Here is a 15,049-nt window from a genome sequence, read left to right as displayed (position 1 = left end):
TCCCTACTGTACGTTCATCCTATGTCAAGAGTGTCTTGACAAGATTCCTCAAACTGAATTCATTTCTTGGAATTATACTGTGTCTTTATTATTTCTACTTAGCCTATTTGTTTCTGTTTTCTTAATTTACACACTCTATAAGCAGTTTGTGCAAGCGGAATGGATGATTATATTAACAGCTTTTAACAGTGGGAATTATTATAGTAACACCCCAAAATCATGGCTTAATTAAAAGGAACATCTTTTCATCAAACACCTAAAAATTTCCATGCATTCAGCTGTTCTTGGTAGTAATGCACCTGCCAGCAGGGAATTTCAATTTATCAACCTAGCTTCAATAAAAATCCTTTTGAATGGCTGGACTTTTCATCCTCCTGATATGGAAGGCAGGTATATTTATAACTTCATATTTTCTTTTACATGTTCAACCAATTATTTTCTGAAGTTTTTGGATTATCCCTTTTTATTGTCATCATTTATGTGCAACATATCATTTGATTTTGTTTTTATTTTGTTATTTGCAATATACACAAAATGGAAAAGTTATAGTAAATGGCATTTTGATTGTGTGTAGTGTGTAAACTATTATTCGGAGGGCATATAAAGCTAAAATGATAGTTCTTGGCCTAGAAGCCCACACTTTTGGAAATCATTTTGAAAAAAATCTAAGAAGAAAATCTATCTAATACTTTGAAAATGAATTTTAATAGTCATTAAAAAGAGCTTTACAATGATACGTAATTTGTATGAACATATATTGTGAAAGGACATAGCCGAACTTGCCCAACACAAGATCTGATACATAATAGGCATTCAGTGAATAGTAGCCAGTATTGCCACATATGGTCACCACTCATGTGCTCTATTGTATAGCAGCAATGAGTTCTGCTGTTCAAACCTACCACATAAACCCAAGTAGTGCCTGTAAGGCTCTAGTTTGAGGTTTGGGATTTTAATTTATTTCCTCTTTCTCTACCTTGGAAGGATAACACATTATGTGCTAGGCACATGAGGGGAGCTGGTTAAGTTCTAAAAATATTTGTGTGAATGTAGAGGTGAGAAAAAAGTCTGATTTTTTTAAAAAAGGATTTTGTTACAGTTAGGATTCTAGGCACAAGTGCAAGAAAGCGTTGCAATTTGGCTGTTGTGTGTAATAGAAACACAGCACTTCCCCTTCTGTGTAAGACTAAGTTTCTTCCTATCAAGTTATAAAAACAAATTCTAGGGCTTCCCTGGTGGCACAGTGGTTGAGAGTCCACCTGCCGATGCAGAGGACGTGGATTCGCGCCCTGGTCCAGGAAGATCCCACATGCCACGGAGCGGCTGGGCCCGTGAGCCATGGCCGCTGAGCCTGCGCGTGCGGAGCCTGCGCTCCGCAACGGGAGAGGCCACAACAGTAAGAGGCCCGCGTACCGCAAAAAAAAAACCCCAAAAAACCCCAAAACCAAATTCTAACTCTTAAAGTAAGTTTGTCAGATTCCTACTCTAAATCAGAATTTTATAGGCTTAGTGCCTATACCTCAGAACAAAATTCAAGTTTCACACTGTGAGAAAATGAAAAAACACTGAAATTTGGGATCAGAAGAAAGAAAGAAGTAAAAGACATCCAAATAGTTAAGAAGTAAAATTATCTCTTTGAATGACATGGTTTTATATGTAGGAAACCCTAAAGACTCCACACACAAAAAAAACCTGTTAGAACTAATAAATGAATTTGGTGAAGCTGCAGGATACAAAATTAAGATACAAAAATTAGCTGTGTCTCTTTACACCAACAATGATCTATCAGAAAAGGAAATCAAGAAAAAAATCTCATTTATGATAGCATAAGAAAGAATAAAATACTTGGGAATAAATTTAATCAAGGAGGTGAAAGATTTGTACACCAAAAACTATAAAACATTGAAGAAAAGAATTGAAAAAGACACAAGTAAATGGAAAGATATCCTGTGTTCATGGATTAAAATAATTAAAATTGTTAAAATAGCCATACTACCCAAGGTGATATACAGATTCAGTGTAATCTCTAACAAAATTCCAATGAAGTTTTTTGTAGAAATAGAAAAAACAACCTTAAAATTCATATGGAACCACAAAAGACTCCGAATAGCCAAAGCAATCTTGAGAAAGAAGAGCAAAGTTGGAGGAATCACACTTCTTTTTTTTTTTTTTTTTTTTTTTTTTAAATTTTTTTTTTTTTTTTGGTTACGTCGGGTCTTCGTGTTATTTGTTGTTTTTCCCTTGCTGCTTTTAATATGTTTTCTTTGTATTTAATTTTTTTTTTTTTTTTTAAATTTTATTTATTTATTTGTGGTTGTGTTGGGTCTTCGTTTCTGTGCGAGGGCTTTCTCCAGTTGCGGCAAGTGGGGGCCACTCCTCATCGCGGTGCGCGGGCCTCTCACTATCTCGGCCTCTCTTGTTGCGGAGCACAGCCTCCGGACGCGCAGGCTCAGTAATTATGGCTCACGGGGCTAGCTGCTCCGCGGCATGTGGGATCCTCCCAGACCAGGGCTCGAACCCGTGTCTCCTGCATTGGCAGGTGGACTCTCAACTACTGCGCCACCAGGGAAGCCCGGAATCACACTTCTTGATTTCAAATTATATTACAAACAGTATGGTACTGGCATAAAAAAAGACGCATAGACTCACTGGAGAGAGTCAAGTGCCCAGAAATAAACCCAAGCATAAATGGTCGATTGATTTTCAACAAGGGTGTCAAGATATGCAATGGGGAAAGGATAACCTCTTCAATAAATAGGACAGCATGTGGGAAAACTGCATATCCACGTGCAAAAGAATGAAACTGGACCCTCATCTTACACTATACACAAAAATCAACTCAAGATGGATTAAAGACTGAAATGTAAGACCAGAGACTATAAAACTCCTAGAAGAAAACACAGGGAAAAAGCTCCTGACATTAACCTTCAAAATGATTTTTCGCATGTGACACCAAAAGCTCAAGCAACAAAAGCAAAAATAAACCAGTGGGACTACATCAAATAAAAAAGCTTGTGCACCGCAAAGGAAACATTCAACAAAGTGAAATGGCAACCTACAGATTGGGATTAAAATATCTGCAAGCTATACATCTGATAAGGGGTTAATATCCAAAATATATAAGGAACTCTTACAACTCAACAGCAAAAAGCAAACAGTCTGATGAAAAAATGGGCAAAGGACCTGAATAGACATTTTCCCAAAGAAGACATAGAAAAACACTGTCTTTAAGACAGAAGTTTAAGTTTTAGATTGCAGGGTACTTGGATCCTTCCAGCCTGGGTTGATAGAGTGTGGTCTCAGGTTCCCAATATTCTGAGCCTGGGTCCCTCAATCTCAAACTCAGTGGGCAAGGAGTCTCCACAAGCCACCTTCAAGTCAGCCGTGTGTGAACAGTTGCCTGTGAGCATGACTGTGCACTGGGAATTGCTCTATAGAAAGCTCGGCAAGGTGGAAACTTACAGTAAAATTTTCAGAACACATTAAGCATATGGTCTGACAGCAAAGGAACAAGGTCTTAAAAAAAAAAAGAACAAATAAAGCTATTATTTTTTTTAAAGTTCCCCAAATAAGCTATTAAGTCCTTCAGAGCACATACACAAGTATTTTCCAACCTCCCTCAACAAAAAAACAAGCTCTACAAAATCATCCCTCTTGACATAGCTCAAAAAAACAAACCAAACAAAGTAAAACAAAAACCATCAACTTGGTGTTGTGATAAAAACTAATCTTTCTGAAAAAACCTAGAGTAGTGAGGTGAACAGTGCTTCCTAGAAATAGGTTAACTACAGTTCCAATTCCAAAAATTCACTAATTGGGCATGATTTGGTGAGATCAGTCTTCCTCTCTTCACATCTCACAGGGAAAAATAAAAAAAGAGGTCAAGAGTACCAGTCTTAACTCTTACGAGTCAGGAAAGAACAGAGAGAAGGAGCCTTAGTAACCTTTTACTTCAGGGACTGAGCGTGTAAGCCTGCTGCTGCAGGCCTGGTATTTGCCTCTGTCTATCAGTTTGGAAGGAATTATTGCGCTGTCATATGACTGAGAGATAGAAACTCCACCGGTATTTTAAAAAGTGACAAGATATCTGTTTCACTGAACAATCCCAGAAGATAGTCTTCATTTTAATATAAAATGTTTCAGATTTACATACCTGAATAGAAAAAAGACACCAACATATAAAAAATATACTGCATGCAACAGACTTTTCTCCTTGGTCAAATTTGAAATAAAAGATTTGAAGATCCAAAGCTACATTAATGCAAATAACTGCCTATTGCAAGTATATTTTTTGATTAAATTGGCATACATCAAGTACAATTAGAAAGGTTATTTATAATGAAGAAATACATAATTCTGCATCTTAATGGGGATGACAATTACAGCTGATGGTTGTTAATTAACGTTAAGTTCTTTTGCTCTGGGTCTCAGATATTTCTTATAAGGTCTGTATGCTGGCAATGGACACAACTAATTTTGCAAGGTACAAAAGCAACGTTTGTGCTCATAAAAATTCATTGGTAACTTGCCCAGCTCTGGCTCCACACTGGAGACCTGAGGATCAAGTAGAATTGGTAAACTCTGACTCAGTGTCATGGCAGGAAAGGTATTTGTTCAAGTTTCTGAGCAAAGGCTCACCTACCCACCAGGTAGGTGTTCAGAATGATGGAGAAAAGCCCCTCCAGCTCTCTCTCCTGGTGGAATGGTCTGTGGGTGTTGCCTGTTCCAGGCAAGCAGAAATGCAAGGCATTGTTTAGTTCAGTGGTGCCACCCTCCTGTACCGAGATGCCCACTGTGCTTACTTTCTTGGACAGCTCAGGGGTGTGTGATCAGTATTGGAGGCCGGAAGTAAGATGGAAAGATAGAAACACTGCAGCTCTCAGCACAGAAAACTATTATAAAGCCCTCTTTGCTTGTGCTGTAAATTACATATTTATTTTGTTAGCATGAGATAGATGAACATTTCCACATACAAAGGTGCCCTGCTAAAATCAGGATAAGTGATATTAATGTCCTCTGGTCAGTATTATTGAACCTCGAAAGCAATAAACTTTATGCGTCAATAAATATTACATTTGCAACATAATTAACATTCCTTTACTGTCTCTAGCACTTATTACACATTGTAACCACAAGTCTACAATACATTATTCACATTTGGGGTGTCACCAAGTGATGGATTGCTGTAGGAGAGGCTGTCCTTTAAATAAATCAACAAATAAAAATGCAAATGTTAACATTTTCAGCCACAACTTCTCCCATCTTGAATGCGGAATGAAAATTTCACATTACATTGACACGCAGCAGAGAGAACAATTAACAACGTACACTGTGAATGAGAAAGATGACTTTGCCAAGCTAGGTTTTATCACCTGCACATGGACCCACATGGGACTCTTATAGATGCCAGCACTTTTCAGAGAACAAAGGAAACCTGTCGTCCACCGGCATCTGTCCCATCCCCATCCTCTTCTGCTGGTCTTGAAAATTCTTGGAATTTAGGGTGGACAGGGAAAGGACTTTTATTCTTGTTCTCCTCAGTACTTTCAAAGGTTTCTTGGGATGAAGAACAACAGGCTTTCCTCTTGCATTAAGAATTTATATGTAAAAGCAGTCTATAAAAAATGCCTTTTCTACACTTTGAAATAAAAATAATTCAAATAATCTTGATTCTGAAGTCTGGAAAGCAACCACTGTGCCTTCCTGGTAACTGATTTTCATAGTACTGAATCTTTTTTTTTCAACTCTGCACTTTGTATAATAGACCTATAATATGCCATCAAGCACTTCTAAGGATAAAATCTGGTGTGCTGCACATTGTTTTGTTTAGCCAAATGCTCATTATTTAAGAAGCTTCTGAGAATCTGTATTTAGCTGAACTGCAGCATTAAGAACTAATAGGTAAAGAATCCTTTTTTTAAGGTCTGTAGATATGAGACTTCACAGCGATTTTAACCTGGGCTTGTAAAACTCTACAAAGTTGATATGGCCATTTCAGAAAAGGGTTGATATAAAACCCTTACTGGGGAAACATTTTATTCTTCTTTTTCATGCTTTTCTCTAAACTGAAGTGCAATCATCAAAAACACATTAGAGTAGTGTTAAAGATCTCATTGAAGATCTTTGTGTCAAAGATAGGAAAATTCATTAAGTTTGAAAATCCAGATTGTCTTTCCTCTTTACCTATAACTCCTCCAAAGAAATCCCTCAGGATGAGCTAGGATGGATCCTCTCTGAGCACAAGCATTCATCCACAATGTTAAATGGTCCAAGGTGGAAGCCCCATCAACCTTTCAGAGCCACAACTCACTGTAGGTCTTTGGCAAAATGCCATGCATGGTAGCATTAAAAATAAAAGAAAGGAGTAATGGACAAAGAATGTGGTAAACTAGTTAAATTTTCTTTTGACTGTGGGTGGCTTCCAAAATAGGGACGTTGTCATTGTCAACTATTATAATATTTAAGATCATGGGCTTTGGAGTCTGAAATGCTGGCTCTACCTCTTACTAGCTATGTGACCTTAGGCAAGTCACTCATGAACCTTAGTTTCCCGATTTTTAAAATGAGTATGATAGTAGTACCACTTCATAGGCTGTGATGAAGATTAAATCAGATAATGCATACAAAGGGCTGGGCACATAGTAGATGCTTAATAGATGATAGCCATTATTATTATCCTCTGTGTTAAGAGTCATTTCCCAAAAGTTCTTTAAAATTAAGTCTTAAAATCTGTATTTATCTGATAAGATGCTAGGAATTTAAGTGCTCAACCATATCCCCAAGGAAACATAAACCAAGCCCTTTTGGTGTTGATGTTTATATATTCAGCCTTAAATGCATAATATGGGAGTTGGCTTATTAGATATGAGAAATTTTAATAACATATTTCTTTTCCTAACTCCAGAAAAGGCTGATCAAAGTATTAACTCCTCAAATGTCTCTGGTATAAGTAAATGTTGACAGTCATTTAACTGTAGTACAAAACCCACTACAGTTTTTAATATCAATGAATTCAGTTAGTTAAGCTTATAGTCCAAGTGTATAACCATTCCATGATAAGTTGGAAAGGACCTGCTGCTAAACAGACTTTTTGATGAAAGGCAGGATTAGCTTTGTGTTTCTGTGGAAATCCTTGTCAATTGTCATTACCAATTAAGGAAAAGCATGCATAAAGGAAAGGGCTCCATGAGTTCAACCTGGTCATAGCTAGATGCTTCCAAATAAGGGCCTCTCTCTTGAGTAGGAGGCATTAACAATTGTCAAGATTTTTCAATACTTATTAAATAACTCAAAAAAAGTTCTTATCTGAAGAATATTAAAACAAAGAATCCCTGAAACTTACCTGGGGGTGCCATGTTGCAATGATGCTGTGGTTGTGATTACAAGCTCCTTTTGGCTTCCTGTTGTCATAGGAGATGTGGACACATCTTTTCTAACTTCTGCCATTGTCCCTGAATGAACAATAAAGGAAATAATTTGGGCACTTAATAAAAGGAAAAGTCTATCCTGAGTAATATATTCGTATAGGAATCCCCAAGCTTTAGAAGCAAGCCATTTTCCCCCATGAAATGAAACAATGGCAGATGGAAAACTCGGTGAGTTGTTTTGGTTTTGTAAACATCAGTGATCCATAATATCTTGTTTTTAAAAAAGTGCATTTGTGCAATAACAGACTAACTAGAGATTTTGTTTTTAAACCTGATGGCCTATCAAAGTCCTGCTGATTTGGGTTTATTGTAAAAATGCCCAAGGAGATAGACTGGTTTATTTTGTTCCTTTTAACTATCAATATCATAAGAAAAGTTTTTTCCTCTCTTTGACAAAATTGATAATTCCAGCACTTTGTACTTCTACACCCTCCAAATTAAATTGATCCTAACCCCAGAACTTTCAAGGTAGACATAAATCTTGAATATTTCTTTTAAAGAACTCAACATGTAAGATGCTAAACAAGTAAGATGCAAAAACAAGTAAGATGTTAAAACAAGTAAGATGCTCAACTAACCATTCTAGGGCTGATTTGGCCTTTGTTTCTTTCTAGCAAGAAATGTTTAGTTGATAATTACTTCCTTCTTCTGGAGTGCTCAAGACTAAGATGGCATGGACAGAAAGACCTTTTGTTTTTGTTTGTTTTATAATTATTATTATTTCTAATAATAAGAAATTTATCCTCCTTTTTTAAAAAAACAAAATTGCCAACTTTTTATTTATTAAAAATACAATAAGGTTTTTTCACATATCAAATTCTCATGTTATAGGTGGAAGAGACCTTGGATATCATCTCATCCTGCTTCTTATTTGATAGATACTTTTTGTAGGACGAGCTCTCAGTAACGTTTTATTTTTTATTTTTTAAAAATTTTTTATTGGAGTATAGTTGATTTACAATGTTGTGATAGTTTCTGCTGTACAGCAAAGTGAATCGGTTATACATATACATATATCGACTCCTTTTTAGATTCTTTTCCCATATAGGTCATTACAGAGTATTGAGAAGAGTTCCCTGTGTTATACAGTAGGTCCTTATTAGTTATCTATTTTATATATAGTAGTGTGTATATGCCAATCCCAATCTCCCAATTTATCTCTCTCCCCTGCCTCCCCACTTTCCCTCTGGTAAACATAAGTTTGTTTTCTACATCTGTGACTCTGTTTCTGTTGTGTAAGTAAGTTCATTTGTACCAGTTTTTTAGATTCCACATATAAGTGATATCATATGATATTTGTCTTTATCTTTCCGACTTGCTTCACTCAGCATGACAATCTCTGGGTCCATCCATGTTGCTGCAAATGGCATTGTTTCATTCTTTTTCATGGCTGAGTAATATTCCATTGTATATATGGACCACTTCTTCTTTATCCATTGGACATTTAGGTTGCTTCCTTGTCCTGGCTATTGTAAACAGTGCCGCAATGAACACTGGGTTGCATGTATCCTTTTGAATTATGGTTTTCTCAAGGTATATGCCCAGTAGTGGGATTGCTGGGTCGTATGGTAGTTCTATTTTTAGGTTTTTAAGGAAGCTCCATAGTGTTCTCCACAGTGGCTGTATCAAGTTACATTCCCACCAATAGCACAATAGGGTTCCCTTTTCTCCACACCCTCTCCAGCATTGGTTATTTGCAGACTTTTTGATGATGGCCATTCTGATTGGTGTGAGGTGAGGTATCATTGTAGTTTTGATTTGCATTTCTCTAATAATTAGCAGTGGTGAGCAGATTTTCATGCGCTTTTTGGCCATCTATATGTCTTCTTTGGAGAAATGTCTATTTAGGTCTTCTGCCCATTTTATGATTGGCTTATTTGTATTTTGATAACGAGCTGCATGAGCAGTTTGTGTATTCTGGAGATTAATCCCTGGTCACTTGCTTCATTTGCAAATATTTTCTAACATGTTTTGGGTTGTCTTTTCTTTCTGTTGATGGTTTCCTTTGCTGTGCAAAAGTTTTAAGTTTAATCAGGTCCCATTCATTTATTTTTGTTTTTATTTTCATTACTCTAGGAGGCGGATCAAAAAAGATATTGCTGGGCTTCCCTGGTGGCGCAGTGGTTGAGAATCCGCCTGCTAATGCAGGGGACACGGGTTCGGGCCCCGGTCTGGGAAGATCCCACATGCCGCAGAGCAACTAGGCCCGTGAGCCACAACTACTGAGCCTGCGCGTCTGGAGCCTGTGCTCCGCAACAAGAGAGGCCGCGATAGTGAGAGGCCTGCGCACCGCGATGAAGAATGGCCCCCGCTTGCCACAACTAGAGAAAGCCCTCGCACAGAAACTAAGACCCAACACAGCAAAAATAAATAAATTAATTAATAAACTAAGAAAAAAAAAAAAGATATTGCTGCGATTTATGTCAGAGAGTGTTCTGCCTATGTTTTCCTCTAAGAGTTTTATAGTATCTGGCCTTACATTTAGGTCTTTAATCCATTTTGAGTTTGTTTTTGTGTATGGTGTTAGGAAGTGTTCTAATTTCATTCTTTTACATGTAGCTGTCCAGTTTTCCCAGCACCACTTACTGAAGAGACTATCTTTTCTCCATTGTATGTTCTTGCCTTCTTTGTCATAGACTAGGTGACCATAGGTGCATGGGTTTATCTCTGGACTTTCTACCCTGTTCCATTGATCTGTATTTCTGCTTTTGTGCCAGTACCATACTGTTTTGATTACTGTAGCTTTGTAGTATAGCCTGAATTCAGGGAGCCTGATTCCTCCACCTCTGTTTTTCTTTCTCAAGATTGATTTAACTATTCAGGGTCTTTTGTGTTTCCACACAAATGTAAAATTTTTTATTCTAATTCTGTGAAAAATGCCATTGGTAATTTGATAGGGATTACATTGAATCTGGAGATTGCTTTGGGTAGTCTAGTCATTTTCACAATATTGATTCTTCCAATCCAAGAACATGGTATATCTCTCCATTTGTTAGTGTCACTTTTAAGTTTTTTTTCATCAGTATCTTATAATTTTCTGAGTACAGGTCTTTTGCCTCTTTAGGGAGGTTTATTCCTAGGTATTTTATTCTTTTGGATGCAATGGTAAATGGGATTGTTTTCTTAATTTCTCTTTCTGACCTTTCATTGTTAGTGTATAGGAATGCAAGAGATTTCTGTGTATTAATTTTGTATCCTGCAATTTTACCAAATTCATTGATGAGTTCTAGTAGTTTTCTGGTGCCATCTTTAGGATTTTCTATGTAAAGTATCATGCCCTCTGCAAACAGTGACAGTTTCACTTCTTCTTTTCCAATTTGTAGCCCTTTTGTTTCTTTTTCTTCTCTGATTGCTGTGGCTAGGACATCGAGAACTATGTTGAATAAAAGTGGCGAGAGTGGACATCCTTGTCTTGTTTCTGATCTTAGAGGAAATGCTTTCAGTTTTTCACCATTGAGAATGATGTTTGCTGTGGGTTTGTTGTATATGACCTTTATTATGTTGAGGTAGATTCCCTCTATGCTCACTTTCTGGAGATTTTTTATCATAAGTGGTGTTGAATTTTGTCAAAAGCTTTTTCTGCATCTATTGAGATGATCATATGGTTTTTATTCTTCAGTTTGTAAATGTGGTGTATCACATTGATTGATTTATGTATATTGAAGAAACCTTGCATCCTTGGGATAAATCCCACTTGATCATGGTGTATGATCTTTTTAAGGTGTTGTTGGATTTGGTTTGCTAGTATTTTGTTGAGGATTTTTGCGTCTATGTTCATCTTGGTATGTAATTTTCCTTTTTTGTGATATCTTTGTCTGGTTTTAGTATCAGGGTGATGGTGGCCTCATAGAATGAGCTTGGGAGTGTTCCTTCCTCTGCAATTTTTTGGAAGAGTTTCAGAAGGATAGGTGTTAACTCTTCTCTAAATGTTTGACAGAATTTGCCTCTGAAGCCATCTGGTCCTGGACTTTTGTTTGTTGAAAGTTTTAAAATCACAGTGTCAATTTCAGTAGTTGTGATTGGTCTGTTCCTTTTTTTTTTTTTTTCTTCCTGGTTCAGTCTTGGAAGGCTGTACCTTTCTAAAAATTTGACCATTTCTTCTAGGTTGTCCATTTTACTGGCATATAGTTGCCTGTAGTAGTTTCTTATGATCCTTTGTATTTCTGTGATGTCAGTTGTAACTTCTCCTTTCTCATTTCTAATTTTATTGATTTGACTCCTCCTCTGCCTTTTTTTCTTGATGAGTCTGGCTAAAGGTTTATCAATTCTCTTTGTCTTCTCAAAGAACCAGCTTTTAGTTTCACTGATCTTTGCTATTGCCTTCTTCACCTCTATTTCATTTATTTCTGCTCTGATCTTTATGATTTCTTTCCTTCTACTAACTTTGGGTTTTATTTGTTCTTCTTTCTCTAGTTGCTTTAGGTGTAAGGTTAGGTTGTTTATTTGAGATTTTTCTTGTTTCCTGAGGTAAGATTGTATTGCTATAAACTTCCCTCTTAGAACTGCTTTTGCTGCATCCCATAGGTTTTGGATCATCGTGTTTTCATTGTCATTTGTCTCTAGGTATTTTTTGATTTCCTCTTTGATTTCTTCAGTGATCCATTGGTTGTTTAGTAACACATTGTTTAGCCTACATGTGTTTGTGTTTTTTACAGGTTTTTTTTTTCCTGTAATTGATTTCTAATCTCATAGCACTGTGGTCAGAAAAGATGCTTGAAATGATTTCAATTTTCTTAAATTTACGAAGGCTTGATTTGTGACCCATGATGTGGTCTATTCTGGAGAATGTTCCATGTACACTTGAGAAGAAAGTGTATTCTCTTGTTTTTGGATGGAATGTCGTATAAATATCAATTAAGTCTCTCTGGTCTAATGTATCATTTAAGGCTTGTGTTTCCTTATTTTCTGTTTGGATGTTCTGTCCATTGGTGTAAGTGGGGTGTTAAAGACCCCCAATATTACTGTGTTACTGTCAATTTTCCTTTTTATGGCTGTTAGCATTTGCCTTATATATTGAGGTTCTCCTATGTGGGTTCATATATATTTACAGTTGTTATATCTTCTTCATGGATTGATCCCTTGATCATTATGTAGTGTCCTTCATTGTCATTTCTAATTTAAAATTCTATTTTGTCAGATATGAGTATTGCTACTCCAGCTTTCTTTTGATTTCCATTTGCATGGAATATCTTTTTCTATCCCTTCACTTTCAGTCTATATGTGCCTCTAGGTCTGAAGTGGATCTCTTGTAGACAGCATATATATGGGTCTTGTTTTTGTATCCACTCAGCCAGTTTATATCTTTTGGTTGGAGCATTTAATCCATTTACATTTAAGGTAATTATTGATATGTATATTCCTATTGCCATTTTCTTAATTGCTTTGGGTTTGTTTTTGTAGGTCTTTTTTCTTCCCTTCCTCTTTTGTTCTCTTCTCTTGTGGCTTGATGACCATCTTTAGTATTGTGTTTGGGTTGCTTTTTCTTTTGTGTGTGTGTTATCTATTGTAGTTTTCTGGTTTGCATTTCCCATGAGCTTTTGAAATAGCAGTCTATATATATACAAGGTTGTTTTAAGTTGCTGGTCTCTTCATTTCAAATGCAATTCCCATTTCCTGCATTTGTACTCTCCTCTTCTCATGGCTGCTGGTTTAGATATATTTGTGTGTGGGTGATTTCCTCCTTTTACTGTATTTTTGCCTCTACCAGTGAGCTTTCCCATTTGTGATTTTCTTTTTTTTTGCGGTATGTGGGCCTCTCACTGTTGTGGCCTCTCCCGTTGCAGAGCACAGGTTCCGGACGTGCAGGCTTAGCAGCCACGGCTCACGGGCCCAGCCGCTCCACGGCATGTGGGATCTTCCTGGACCGGGGCACGAACCCGGGTCCCCTGCCTCGGCAGGCGGACTCTCAACCACTGCGCCATGAGGGAAGCCCCCCATTTGTGATTTTCTTATTTCTAGATGTGGCCTCTTTATTTTCCTCCCTGCCTAGAGAAATTCCTTTAGCATTTGTTGTAAAGCTGGTTTGGTGGTGCTGAATTCTCTTAGCTTTTGCTTCCCTGTAAAGCTTTTGATTTCTCTGTTGAATCTGAATGAGAGCCTTGCTGGGTAGAGTATTCTTGGCTGCAGGTTTTTCCCTTTCATCACTTTAAATATATTGTGCCACTCCCTTCTGGCCTGCAGAGTTCTTCTGCTGAAAAGTTAGCTGATAACCTATGGGGATTCCCTTGTATGTTATTCGTTGCTTTTTCCTTGTTGCTTTTAATATTTTTCCTTTGTATTTAATTTTTGTCAGTTTGATTAATATAATACAATATAATATTATAATTAATATATAATCTCAGGCCCTTTCTCTTTCTCTTCTTCTTCTGGGACTCCTATAATGTGAATATTGGTGAGTTCAATGTTGTCCCAGAGGTCTCTTAAACTGTCTTCATTTCTTTTCATTTGCTTTTCTTTATTCTGTTCTGCAGAAGTGATTTCCACCACTCTGTCTTCCAGCTCACTTATTCGTTCTTCTGCCTCAGTTATTCTGCTATTGATTCCTTCTAGTATATTTTTCATTTCAGTTGTTCATCTCTGTTTGTTTGTTCTTTAGATCTTCTATCTCCTTGTTAAACATTTCTTGTATCTCCTCAGTCTGTGTCTCCATCCTTTTTCCGAGATTTTGGATCATCTTCACTATCATTACTCTGAATTCTTTTTCAGGTAGATTGCCTATCTCCTCTTCATTTAGTTGTTGTTGTAGGTTTTTTATCTTGCTTCTTCGTGTGCAACGTATTTCTTTGTCATCTCATTTTGTCTAACTTACCGTGTTTGTAGTCTCCTTTCTGCAGGCTGCAGGATTGTAGTTCCTCTTGCTTCTAGTGTCTGCCCCCTGGTGGGTGAGGTTGGTCCAGGGTCTTGTGCAGGCTTCCTGGTGGGAGGGAATGGTGCATGCCCTTTTGTGGGTGGAGTTGGGTCTTGTCCCTCTGGTGGGCAAGGCCATGTCGGGGGGTGTGTTTTGGGATGGCTGCAAGCTTAGTACGACTTCGTACGACTTGGACAGGCAGCCTGTCTGCTGATGGGTGGGGCTGTATTCCTGTCTTGCTGGTTGTTTGGCCTGAGGCATTCCAGCACTGGAACCTGCAGGCTGTTGGGTGGGGCTGGGTCTTGGTGCCGAAATGGGGACCTCTGGGAGAGCTCATGCCAATTAATATTCCCTGGGGCCTCTGCTACTAGTGTCCTCGCCCCCACGGTGAGCTACATACAACCCCTGCCTCCCCCCAAGACCCTCCAAGACCCCTAGGTAGGTTTAGCCAGGCTCCTATGGAGGTGCTGCTTTGTGCTGGGTTCCAGTGCATTTGAGACCTCATGTGTGCCCTCCAAGAGTAGAGTCTCCATTTCTCCCAGCCCCGTGGAGCTCCTACACTCAAGCCCCACTGGCCTTCAAGGCTAAATGCTCTGGGGGTTCTTCCTCCCGATCCCAGACCCTTAGACTCTCTTGAAGGGCTATTTTTATATGGGAACGTCCCTGTGTAGCCTGCGTGGGTTTAAGATATATACATATATATATATATATATATATATATATATATATATATATATATATATATATTTTTTTTTTTTTTTTTGTGGGGGGGCTT

The 15,049-nt window shown here is 37.7% G+C and overlaps 1 protein-coding gene across 1 annotated transcript in view; it reads right to left on the bottom strand.

Annotated features, from left to right (window-relative positions):
* KIAA1328 (KIAA1328 ortholog) overlaps positions 1–15,049 on the bottom strand; it is a 382,563-nt gene that overhangs the window by 33,820 nt on the left and 333,694 nt on the right. Inside the window, exon 9 of the mRNA XM_007455220.1 lies at positions 7,343–7,451. Coding sequence (XP_007455282.1) covers positions 7,343–7,451 — 109 coding nt within the window. The remainder of the gene's footprint in view (positions 1–7,342; positions 7,452–15,049) is intronic.

This window comes from Lipotes vexillifer, unplaced genomic scaffold (assembly GCF_000442215.2).
Source record: "Lipotes vexillifer unplaced genomic scaffold, Lipotes_vexillifer_v1.1 scaffold90, whole genome shotgun sequence".
NCBI classification, from domain to species: Eukaryota; Metazoa; Chordata; class Mammalia; order Artiodactyla; family Lipotidae; genus Lipotes; species Lipotes vexillifer.
Note: the sequence above shows the minus strand (reverse complement) of the source record. Positions and strands in the feature narration are given on the sequence as shown.